This window comes from Lynx canadensis, chromosome E3, assembly GCF_007474595.2.
Source record: "Lynx canadensis isolate LIC74 chromosome E3, mLynCan4.pri.v2, whole genome shotgun sequence".
Lineage (NCBI taxonomy): Eukaryota > Metazoa > Chordata > Mammalia > Carnivora > Felidae > Lynx > Lynx canadensis.
In genome coordinates this window covers 12,673,884-12,686,524 of record NC_044318.1, presented here as the reverse complement: position 1 = coordinate 12,686,524, position 12,641 = coordinate 12,673,884, and the positions used below count along the sequence as shown (strand labels likewise).

At 47.2% G+C, this 12,641-nt stretch overlaps 1 protein-coding gene across 1 annotated transcript in view; it reads right to left on the bottom strand.

Annotated features, from left to right (window-relative positions):
- The window catches only part of BMERB1 (bMERB domain containing 1), a 121,156-nt gene extending 110,777 nt beyond the window's left edge, over window positions 1-10,379 (bottom strand). Inside the window, exon 1 of the mRNA XM_030301277.1 lies at window positions 10,136-10,379. Coding sequence (XP_030157137.1) covers window positions 10,136-10,241 — 106 coding nt within the window. The 5' untranslated portion in view covers window positions 10,242-10,379. The remainder of the gene's footprint in view (window positions 1-10,135) is intronic.
- Between the last annotated feature and the right edge of the window lie 2,262 nt (window positions 10,380-12,641).

Genomic DNA, 12,641 nt, shown 5'->3' with positions numbered 1-12,641 from the left:
ACCACGTCCCTGGTCTCATAGGAACGTTTCTATGAGCTTGACTTTTTATTCTTTTTCTTTTTTTTTTTTTTTAGATTCCACATATAAGTGATATCATGCAACATCGTCTGATTTCTTTTACTTACCACCATGCCCTCAAGGACCATCATGTTGTCACAAATGGAAAATGGCAGGATTTCTTCCTTTCTCCTGGTTAAATAACATTTCTCTCTCTCTCTCTCTCTCTCTCTCTCTCTCTCTCTCTCTCTCTATATATATATATATATATATATATATATATATATTCTCTTTATCCATTCATCCATTGGTGGACCTGTAGGTTGTCTCCATATCTTGGCTATTGTGAATAATGCTGCAATGAACATGGCGGGGCTGATATCTACTCAACATCCTGTCTTCATTCCCTTCGGGTCTATACCCAGAAGTGGGGTTGCTGGATCATATGGTAGCTGCATTTTTGCTAGTAGACCTTAAATCCCTTTTAAAGGCAGGGAACGTAAACATCTTACTCAAAGCGCTACCATAGTCTCAAGAGCTTAGCACAATAATTTGCATATAAAGAGGCCAAAAGTAAATACATACTGAATGGATGAGGGAATCAATGGATAGATGGACAAATGAGTGAATGAAAGATCTCCCTGTTTGGGAATTTCAAATGAACAGAATAATTAGCGTCACACATTTTCCAGGTTGGATGTTATGGAATCTAGACATACTTCTTACCATTTGTAATGCAGTCATTCGTTGTTCATTCAAATACAAACGCCCCTAGAAACCCTGCTCTAGTGCAAAGAGCCTGGACTGTTTGGTCCTTGTTCAGTCCCTCCTGGCTGTACCCTTCCCTGGGGTGAGTCCTTCGCCTGTTTACCCACACCCAAAGGAGCAGGACGGTTCCAGCTCTTGGCTGTTTCTTGTAAAGAGTAAATGAAAAAAAAAACCAGGAAAAATATAGATTAGAAAGCGCCGTACAAACGTCGGGGTCACTATTCTCCCCATACCCACAATCCCCGGACCTCTTGAAGCCCTACTCCAAGTGAGAATGGGCAGGACTGATTACAATATATTTAATTCCTACGACCCCAGGCTAACCATACTGCTGTTCCCTGCTTGTCACATGGCCTGCCCTTACAAGACCACCCCCCCTCGTCCCCGTCTATAATCAACTGCTGCTGTCTCCTCCCTTCAGGATATCTGCCTGGCCCCTTCCTCCGCACCCACTGCCACTGCTTTACATCCCAGCTCGTGTGACCTCATGATCAGATGATTCCAGAACCCTCCTGGTTGGTCTTCTTACCCCCGCGGTCCTTGCCCTGCTATGGTACAACCACTGCCAGACAAGTCTTCCTAAACTGCTACTTTCTTTACGTCTATCCCTTGCCCTGCTTCAGACACCTGTCATGTTTCATCTGGCCACGTCTAGTGACCCTGCTCAACCAACCTCACACCTCATGACTCCTCTGACTCAGCCAAGGTCGCGCATGCCTCCAGCAGCCGCCACACGCTTTGTCGCCCCCATTCTTTTCCAAGGCTGGTCCACCCACTGTGACTTCCCTCTTTCTCCCCGGTTGTCTAAATATACCCAGTCATGGCTCACTTTATGTCCTGTTCTATCAACACCATCTCTCCATTTACCGTGTGCTCTGTGCCAAGGGCTTTCACATATTTTCTCTTTGGATCTTCTCCATTACCCTATGAGGCAGGTCCTGTTATGATCTCCATTAAATAGATGACAAGATTGAACTTCAGAGAGGTTAAGTAAGCAGCCCAGGGTCACACAGCTAAGGAGGCCTAAAGCCAGGACTCAAATGGAGGCAAAGCCTCCACTCCCAAACAGCACACTCCTCTGCCCCTAAAGTGTCCAGGTTTTTCCAGATCACCCAAAGGAGGCCTTGTCTGGGAAAAGCTACACTTCTTCCTCACCACAGAAACGCTCTTCCTGCTGAATTTCCGGGAATGCATTCTGTAGTCACCACATTCGCTCCCCTTTCACCCTGAATGCCCTGGGAAGTAGTGAGATGTAGTCCTCGAGTGTCCAAGGGACAAGTGTGTAATGGAAAAGGAAATTAATCAGCCAGAGAACAGAATCAATACTAAGAAACATGAAGACGTACTAGAAACACTAATGGACCTTATCTGCCTGAATTAATGGCAGCCCCAACCAATCCTAGGAGATACGGAAGGCAGTAAGACGGAGTCACCATGCTTGGGTTCAAGTTCCAGCTCTGACACCCATTAGCAGAGTGACACTGGGCGAGTCGCTTAACCTCTCTGAGCCTCGGTTTCCTCATCTGTAAAAAGCCAAAAATATCTCCATGTACCTCACATCCTGGGGTGTTTCATGCAGCCGGCACACGGGGAAGTGCCCAGGGCATGGTATTTGTTACAATCATTCCCTTCTACTTCCCTTACAAAAATTCTTTCTTTTCTCCTTTAATGGTCCCTGTATATAGAGGCATTGTAATTAAAAAATAATTTTTAGCAAGTCTGACTCTAATTCATTCAAACAAACTTATTCTAGGAGTCTGGTCCTTAGCTGCCCCATTTGGACCCTGCGGGAAAGTTTTGTCTCAATGGGGAGTTGAGCCTTCTACATCGAGCCTTCTATGGACTTGCCCCTGGGCTGCCGAGGGCACTCACTTCTGCTCTGCTCTGGTCTCCCTCAGGCTTTCAGAGCCTAGCAAGCTTTACTAATACAGTTCCTAGGTCACAGGTGCTGTCTCATGTCTGTGTCTCTTCACAGGGGCTGTTCCCTCTGCCTAGAATGCTGTTCCTCTGAATCAATGATGAGATACTGTTCATCTTTTCAGGCTACTTCAAGACCCACTATTGGGGCGCCTGGGTGGCTCAGTCGGTTGGGCGTCCGACTTCGGCTCAGGTTGTGATCTCACGGTTCATGGGTTCGAGCCCCGCGTCAGGCTGTCTGCTGTCAATGCACAGCCCATTTTGGATCCTCTGTCTCCCTCTCTTTCTGCCCCTCCCCCGCTCTCTCACTCTCGCAAAAATAAACTTTTTTTTTTAATTTATAAAAAGAAAAAAAAAGAACCACTTTTACTCTGAGACCCCAGAACCATCCCTCGATGCTACCACTTAAACTTAGTATATGTTTTGTGCTGTTATATGAATATACCTGTATATTAAATATACCTCTTTTAATTTTGCTTTTTATTTTTTTTTATTTTTATTTTTTTTTTCAACGTTTATTTATTTTTGGGACAGAGAGAGACAGAGCATGAACGGGGGAGGGGCAGAGAGAGAGGGAGACACAGAGTCGGAAACAGGCTCCAGGCTCTGAGCCATCAGCCCAGAGCCCGACGCGGGGCTCGAACTCACGGACCGCGAGATCGTGACCTGGCTGAAGTCGGACGCTTAACCGACTGCGCCACCCAGGCGCCCCTAATTTTGCTTTTTAAAACCAATTTAATAACACAATTTTTATTGGGGAAAAACACATAGAAAATATGCCATCTTAGCCATTTCAAAGCGTACAGATGCGCGGTATTAAGTACACTTCCGTTTGTCAGAGGAGGAAACTAAGGTCTAGGGAAGGTAGGCGACGTGTCGAAGATCACAAGGCAAGAAGTAGCAGAGGGAGGCCTGTAACACAGGCAGCCAGAGAGCTCTTTAAGGGTGGGGTCTGTATATGCCAACTAATTTGGATGTAAATTAAGAAAAATAAAATTAAAAAAAAAATAAGGGTGGGGTCTGGGTCTTTGTCCTCTCTGTACCTCTGAAGGTAGCACACAGTAGGGGCTCAAGCCTGCAAGGAAGTGACCAGTGAAGGAGTGAAGGCACCGCATGGTCAGCACCCCTGGGGGCTTTGGGAGTGCTGACCTGAGTGGCTAGGCCAAAGAGCCTCTGCCTGTGCTGGTCTCTAACCCGCAGGCTCATCCAGGTAGCAGATGATTCACATCAGTGAACCAGGCAGACCCTGAACCCTAGGACGCAAGAGCCAGGGGGAAAGAAAAAGGTAGGGGGAGGGAGGGTCCCAAGTTCATGGAACCTGCCCCTTGGGATTTCCACCTCCCTGCCTGGGGCCGGGAGCTCACCTGAAATGCCCTTCTCTCCTCTTGTCACCAACGGAAACCCTGCTTAGCCTTCAGGCCCAGGGCTAGCACCCCTTGCTGTCGCTCTGGGGTCCCCCAGGAGGAGCTGACCTCTTCTTCCTCTTGTTTCCCCGCTGTCCCTTCGGAGCGTTTGTTTCGTTTTACTGGCATTACAAATCATGCTGTTCCTTACGTCTGTGTCTCCACACTCCCCAAATCTGTAAGCTTCTTAAGGGTGGGGGCATCTAACATCGTGCTAGGGATAACAGACACTGGCGAGGGCCATTTACAGTCACGGAGGGCTCGAATCAGGCTCCAGCCCGAAGGAAATGCAAAAATGAAACAATGGTATGAACAAACAAGAAACATAAATAACTAGGTTTGTTCTAAGCACACGCTAGATACTAGGACGTTCGTAATCTCCCGCGTTCCTGGCAACAGTTCCCACCACGGCAAGTTACACAGTCCGCTGCCCATCCAGCATATCCCAGAGACTGTCGCATCTCCTCAACCTTAACCGGGAGCGTGGCCCCCCGGAAGACATCCCAAGCTGCCCCTACCCCTTGTCATACCTTTCACACTCAAGGAAATTCCTACCACTGATACATGGGGTTGATTAGGAAAGACTCAGGACTACAGCAAAGGACAATTGCATTGACGACCCTCACTTGCCCCCTGTCGTCTTCTTCTCCACCCAGGAGCTGATGTGACCATCGAAAATCAAAACCCAGCTCATGTTAGCTTCCTGCTTAACACTCTGCCCCAGTTCTCCTGCAATGGGAATAAAATCTGTACTTTTTTTTTTTTTTTTTTTTTTTTTGTAACCACAATCTACAAGACACTAACTACCCAGTGTGGCTCCTCTCTGATCCATACCCATTCTCTTCCCTGACGCTCTGAGTGCCAGCCTTCCTGGCCGTCTGTCTCTTCCTCTAGTCTGTCTCTTCCTCTAACGTAGGAAGGTCCTTTGCATTTGATCAATGACATTTACAAATATATCTCTTTCATAGAGAAGCATTTCCTGACCATGAGATGGAAAAATCCCTCCCCTATTAATTTGCGTGACACTTACCATTTGAACTACAATATTTGTTTGCCTAGGTATTATCTGACTCCTTCACTTCCCTGAATAGAAGCTCCCTGTGGTCAGGAACCTTGTCCGTCTTGTTCGACGCTGTATCCGTAGCCCCTAGAACACCTCCTGGCACTCACAAAACACTCAATACCTATTTATTGAATGAATAAATGGTTGGGGGGGGGGTAGGGAGCAGATTACAGTCATTTTTCACTTTTATATCTCAGATGAAGTTTAATTTTTTATAAAGTGCACATACTATTCTGTAATTAGAAATAACGCCAGAACAAAATAAAATGGAGATGATGAAATTAGCATATTTAATCAGACAGATGAAAGGAACACAAAACCATTCCCAAAAGTTGGTTATGTGGATTGCTGGCAATCCATATTATTTCAGTCGCCACACTGTTTATGAAACCAGAGACATTGGCCAGTGTAACGATCTGCTTGCTAGCCAGACTAGCAAGACTTTTATTAAACAATCGTCACCTCCTCTGGTGATTGAGTTTCCCACTTTATTCCAATCTCCTACCCTCAGCACTTTTATTTCTACCTCTGTGCTTCTGGCAATGCTGTTACCTCTCAGGGCATTGCCTCCCATCCTGTGCCACCCTCCCCCCCAACCCCACATTTCCCCTGTCCAAAATCTCCATCACCCTTTATGGTACATTCAAATCTATCAAGAAATGGCTACAACCACAGCCGACTGTGCTTTTTAAAAAAGCTCCATGCTTTTTCAAAAGTCACCTTGTCTTTGTGTCTCCCTCAATTAATTACAGTTGGTGGAAAGCAATATTTTTATACATCTAACCACACTGAAATGTCACTATCCATTTTCCAACTGAGTAAAAAGAAAAAAAAAAACACACAAAGAAAACAATACCTCACTGCTAATGGAAAAATGCTGTCTAAGGTGGATAGGAGCAATTGCTTGGAATCCTTCTCGAAGGAAAAAACGCCAGGTGGTTTTCGAGGGTTCAAAAGTCATTCCCTCCTGCATTCCCATGAGGAGGAAGCTGGTAGATACACAACTGTCTGCAGTTGACAAAGCAACGGACCCAAGAAAGAATTGACTGGTAAGCTCGGAATAAATTTCTCCAATGCTATCGGGCGCCATCCCCTCATGTCCTGTTATGACGACCATTCAGCACTGACTGAGCGCTTACAGGGTGCCAGGCTCTGTGCTAAATGCATTATATACACTATTTCGTTTAATCCTCCTGACAGCCCCAAGTGGTCATTATAATTATTATCCTGTTGGGGGAGGTTATGGAGAGGACATGACCACCATTTGACCCGAGAGCCGCCCGGGGAGCAAGTGGAGACTCCTCACCCCACTCCCTTGTCCTTGAAATGTACAAGTATTCCCCCAGCCGGAGCCACTCCAAGGACACAGCTACGGAGACCATCTGGAAGTATATGTGACTGAACCCTGTTCTGGCCTCTATAAAAACTTTTAATATTCTGGCAAGCAGGTACAGAGGTCTACTCCTCTTGCAGCCACCTATACATTTTCTTGTTTATTACACCTGCCACCTACCCATCAAGAACGGTCCCTTTCTTGTCTCTCCGTGTATGGGGGGCCAGTTTCAAATTTCACCCGGGGAAGCTCTCAAGATCTCGAACCAACATATCCCCATTTTACAGATGAGGTAACTGACACACAGAGAGGTTCAACAATTTCCCAGGGTGTCAAAGCAACAAAGCGTTAGAGCTGGTTTGGAGCCATTTAACCTGATTTCAAAACTCTCATTCTTCGCTACTAAACTATACACATCTTCCACCTGAAAACAATGATTAAAATAGGGTGCCTGGGTAGCTCAGTCGGTTAAGCCTCCTACTCTTGATTTCAGGGCAGGTCATGATCTCCTGGTTCATGAGACTGAGCCCCACATCAGGCTCTGGGCTGAGCGTGGAGCATGCTTGGAACTCTCTCTCTCCCTCTCTCTGCCCCTCCCCTGCTCGTACTCTCTCTGTGTCTCAAAATAAATAAATAAACATTATTAAACAAGTTAAAGATAGCAGTTAATACCACCTACACTGAAAATGACAGGTTCTGCAATCCTTTCTTCCTTTTTCCAACGCAGGGCTTGAACTCATAACCCCAAGATGGAGAGTCACATGCTCTACCAACTGAGCCAGCCAGGCACCCCAAGCTCAGCTCCTTTTTATTTTTTAATGTTTATTTATTTTTGAGAGAGAGAGAGAGAGAGACAGAGTGCAAGCGGGGGAGGGGCTGAGACAGAAAGAGGGAGACATAGAATCCAAAGCAGGCTCCAGGCTCTGAGCTGTCAGCACAGAGCCCAGCATGGCGCTCGAACTCACAAACTGCAAGATCATGACCTGAGTGGGAGTCGGACGCTTAACCGACTGAGCCACCCAAGTGCCCCAAGTTTAGCTTCTTTTTAATGGGCCCTTGTTTCCCCACCAGCATTTCATGCATTACAACTTACGTTGGCTTGGCAATATTTATTCCACAGAATCAATAGCACTAATTTTCACACTTCATTAATAAATAAATGGAGGTCGCAGATGTTATAGTTATGAATCCATAGATCCCAGGGAAGTTGAAAGGGAGTTAAAAAAAAAAAAAAAAGCTACTTGGATCAAAAAAGGCCAGGGTACAGACAAGAGTTCAGAGATCAAAACTCTTTAAAGGTAACGATCCCAGATTTAAGAGTCAAAATGGGGACCCTGGATCAGTGTCTTAAGAAGATTTCAAGTTTGGATAGGTAGGGCGGGAGGAAGCAGATTTGGGGATCCAGGGAAAAGGAGATGAGATACTGTGGTTTGTATGTGAATAGGAAGCAAAAGTCAGAGTCTTTGATGGCTTGGAACACAGGAGATGAGAAAGCCTTTCTGCCCAGCTGTTAACAGTTTGCAGCCTAAGATTCAGAAGGATAAAAATTTCAGGAGCTAACATGCTATCAATTGGGGATTCAGTGCAATTTTTCTGTACATTTGAAAACTGTCCCAGTAAAACAGTGAGAAAATAAAAAGCTGTAAGAGAATTATTAGGCAACTGACCGACACGGCAGTTTGAGTTCAGAGTGCTGCTGTGTGGAGTTCCTTGCAAAGAATGAAAGCAGGAGCTTTCTACAGATGCAGTAATAAAATAATCGGAGGAACCAACATGTATTGAGCACTTACCTTGAGCTCTACATACATTTTCTTGAGTATTCACAGTTCAGCTATAAAGTAGGTATTATTATCATCTCCATTGCAGAGAACAGAGGCAGACTAAGGCTTAGTAAGGCTGCCTAAACTCACATAGCCAAGCAGGGGCAGAGCCAGCACTCAAACACAGGGCTTATTTGAATACAGCTTCTACTCTGCAAGGACCCGGCATTCTTTCAAGGCCACTGAGAGCTCCAGAGACCAACAGGGTGGCCACATATTCGTCAAATCACTGTATATGTTCTGGGACTCTCTCAACAGATGTAGAAATCTTCCCGAAACTGGGAAAGCAATAAACCCTCATGTGAAAAGCAGAAAGGGGCTCTGGGGTCTGACAAAGCTGGGTTCAGATCCTGGCTCTGAAGTCTAAATGTCACAGCACCTCGTAAGCCCCAGTTTTTCCGTCTATGGAAGGGAAGTTATAATAGTCACCTCAGGAGGCTGTTGGGGGATTGAATGAGATGGTACCTTTAAAGTTCTTGCATGGCAATCTATCAATAAAAGGCAGCCATTGTGGGAATTATCCTGAGCTTGTAGGAAGCAGAGACCCTCAGCCTTGGTGTCATGCCAAAGCACCAAAGCCAAAGGGTTTTCAAAGCCCGAAACAGGAGGAAGGACCCAGATTTTAAAAGGAGCAAGAAAAGGAAAGAGGTTGGGACACTATGGGTTCCAGGTGCAGCAAGACATTTGACTGTGATTTCAACTTGAACCCTTGAGAACCAGAATACAGTTGAGCCATTCTAGGAAGATTTTCTGAATTTGTAATGACAGGTATGGAGAAAGGGCGCGCACACACACACACGTGCACACACACACACACACACACACACACACACACGATCTTCTACCCGGTCAAAAAAAAAAAAAAAAAGAGCACATTCACAATACTTTGGTCCAACACAGCTGAGCATGGTTACCCAGAGCTAAAGCAGGAAGCTGAGGGTCCTTGAGAAGGGTGAGAAGCCCTTCCCTGCCCGGCAGGAGGCACCATGCTGGGCAAGCAAGGCAAGGGCAGGGGCACCGGGAAGAGCCCCGGGTTTGCAGGGAGGGCTGGTGACCCTGGAGCCCTTGCGGCTGCCTGTATACTTTGAACGCAGGAGTTTCAACCACTGCGTCCTATTAATTAAAAACAAAACACCCTTCGCTTGTTTGTAGACGTTGTTGACACCAAAACACCGTGGGGAGACTCAGCAAATAATATCGGCCCGTTTCAGAAGCGCCTTCTAGGATTGTACCCACACCAAAGACTGAATGAGTCAAGGGGGAAAGGGGAAGGGTGTGCACAGGGTTAACCTTCCCCTAACCCTTTCCCTCCCACCCGCGACCCAGGACAAGGCGGGGGAATAAACGCTGGGAATTTCAGCTGTGCCCTGAACCTCGCGCCGGGGGGAGAAACACGGCAGAAACCCTGCGGACACTCCCCCCTCTCCAGGGACGTGGGCGCTTTCCAGGTTGGTCCAACGGCTACCAGCGTCCTGGCGCATCCTGGGCGGGGAACAGACTCTCCTCTCTCGGCTGCGGATAAGACCCTACTTTCCAAGACCAGCTGCGAGCTAACGGATCCGGGACTACCGAGTCCACCCCAGGCTCCCGGCTTGCTGCCTCGCGATTTCCCGAGCCTCCCGGTGAAGCCCCAGCCGGAGGGTCCCCCTTTTGTTCGCGGGAGAGCGCGTCGCTGCGCCGCGCTGCGCATCCCACCGCCCCCCGCCCCCCGCTCCGAAAGCCCCGCTGCGGGGGCGCTCCCCTTGGTCCGCTCCCTGCCCTCCCCGCGCCCCCGCGACCCCCAGCGACGGCGCACGGCTCCCCAACTGTGCCCCCCTTCCAGCCGAGTACTCACTTCTCCCCAGTCCCTCCGCGGTCCACGCCGTCTGCTCCACCGCCCCATAGCGCCTCAGAGGCTTCTCGGTTTCCAGATGGGTGGACAAAGATTGCTTTAACTCCATCGCTGATCCCCGCGGGCAGGTCGACGGGTCCCCCTTTACTCCATCCCCGCCGCGGGCTGCAGGGAGGGAGGCGGCTCCAGCCAGCAGCGTTTTAAGGGGCCGGGCGCTCGTGACGCTGCTCCATCTCTTCCGCCGCCAGGGCCGGGGAGCGCGGACTGGTACCCAGAAGGCGGAGGGATGCAGGACGCATGCGCAATGGGGGTGGGAGGGGGGCTTGGGGGCTGGGTAGGGAGAAAAGGGGGCAGATGATAACTCTAAGAAGAACAACACAAACAACAACTAAAATAGAACCAACTCAAAGGAAGTAAAAACAAGGCCGCTGCCCAAGCTGGAGCCGGTCGTGATGCCTGGCCTGGGCACCGTGCGCAGCTTGTGATCTGTCGTCGGGCTGCTGGATTTTGAGTGGGATTTGTGAGCGCGTCTCTAGCTGTGGGCGATGGATCCATCTTTGTGGGGAGTGTGCAGAATCCTGAGCGTGGACCTGAGCGCATTTTTGTGAGAATCTCTTGTGATTCGCTTCTGCGTGTATAACTTGAATATGAAATGGAACAGTCTTGTTATGAGGGTGCCTGTGTGGACACGGTATGTGTTTGCATGAACTTGAGAGAGGCACGAACGCATTTTGGACACAGTTATAACAAAGCTGTTTGGAACAGGGGTCTTTACTTTCCAGAAACTCGGGGGGCGGGGTGGGTATCTTACTAACAAAGCATGGCAGTGTTAAAAGTACAAAGTAAAATGACCAGCTAGATTGATAAAAATTAATAACAGTTATTGAACGATGGCTAGGTGGTAAACACTTCCTAACAACTGTGTGAAAAAGATGCTATTTTGTTGGCCTTGTTTTACAGAGGATGAAACTGAGTTGCAAAAAGATTATTTGCCCCAAGTCCCACACTTACCAAGTAGCCTGGTCAGCAATTGAATCCAGACTCAGTTTCTTTATTATACTGGCTCCTTAGATTGATATGGTTTTTTTGTATGGTAGGAGTTGGAAAAGGCGCTATAGGATATAAGGTATTTGTTGTTGGGTGTTGCTTTTAAGATGTCGTATGGGGGGCGCCTGGGTGGCGCAGTCGGTTAAGCGTCCGACTTCAGCCAGGTCACGATCTCGCGGTCCGTGAGTTCGAGCCCCGCGTCCGGCTCTGGGCTGATGGCTCAGAGCCTGGAGCCTGCTTCTGATTCTGTGTCTCCCTCTCTCTCGGTCCCTCCTCCACTCATGCTCTGTCTCTCTATGTCTCAAAAATAAATAAACGTTAAAAATTTTTTTTAAAAAAAAGATGTCATATGGGGCAACTTTTGGTATCCCCATGGTTTGTGGAAGTGTAGAATGGCCCAGATGTTTAAGAAAATTATTTGGCCACCTGTAGTAAGTGTCCTTAAAAAGTTACTATCAATAACGAACTTCTAAATAGCCCATGAGAGAAAACGGAAATAACAATGAGAATCATAAAATATTTAGAGCTGAACAACCATGAGAGTACCACATATCAAAACTTGTAAGTTTTGATAGAAGTAATGTATGGCCCTAAAAACATGCATTAAAAAATGTAAGACTAAAAATAAGTGGGTTAGGGGTGCCTTGGGTGGTTCAGTTGGTTAAGTGTCTGACTCTTGGTTTCAGCTCAAGTCATGATCTCACAGTTCATGAGTTCGAGCCCCATGTTGGGCTCTGTGCTGACAGCAAAGAGCCTGCTTGGGATTTTCTCTCTCCCTCTCTCTCTGCCCCTCCCCTGCTTGCTCTCTCTCCCTCTCTCTAAATAAATAAACTTAAAAAAATAAAATAAAATTAAGTGGGTTAGGATGAATGGATAAACAAAACATGGCCTATGCATACGGTGGAATACTATTCAGCCCTAAAAAAAGGAAGGATGAACCTTGAGGACATTATGCTAAGTGAAGGAAGCCAGTCACAAAAAGACAGGTACTGTGTGATTCCACTCACATGGCATATTTACAGCGGTCAACTATCATAGAGGAAAGAAAGTAGAATGGTGGCTGGGGAGGAAACAATAGAGAGTTATTGTTTAATGGGCATAGATTTGCAGTTTTACAAGATGGAAAGAATTTTAGGGATGGAGGGTGGTGATGGCTACACAAAAATTTAATGAAATTTTTTTTAACGTTTATTTATTTTTGAGACAGAGAGAGAGCATGACAGAGAGAGGGGCAGAGAGAGAGGGAGACACAGAATCGGAAACAGGCTCCAGGCTCTGAGCCATCAGCACAGAGCCCGACGCGGGGCTGGAACTCACGGACCGCGAGATCGTGACCTGAGCTGAAGTCGGACGCTTAACCGACTGAGCCACCCAGGCGCCCCGTAAAATTTAATGAATTTAATACCACTGACTTACACACTTAAAAATGGTTAAAATGGTTTTTAAAAAGCAGATTAAGTGT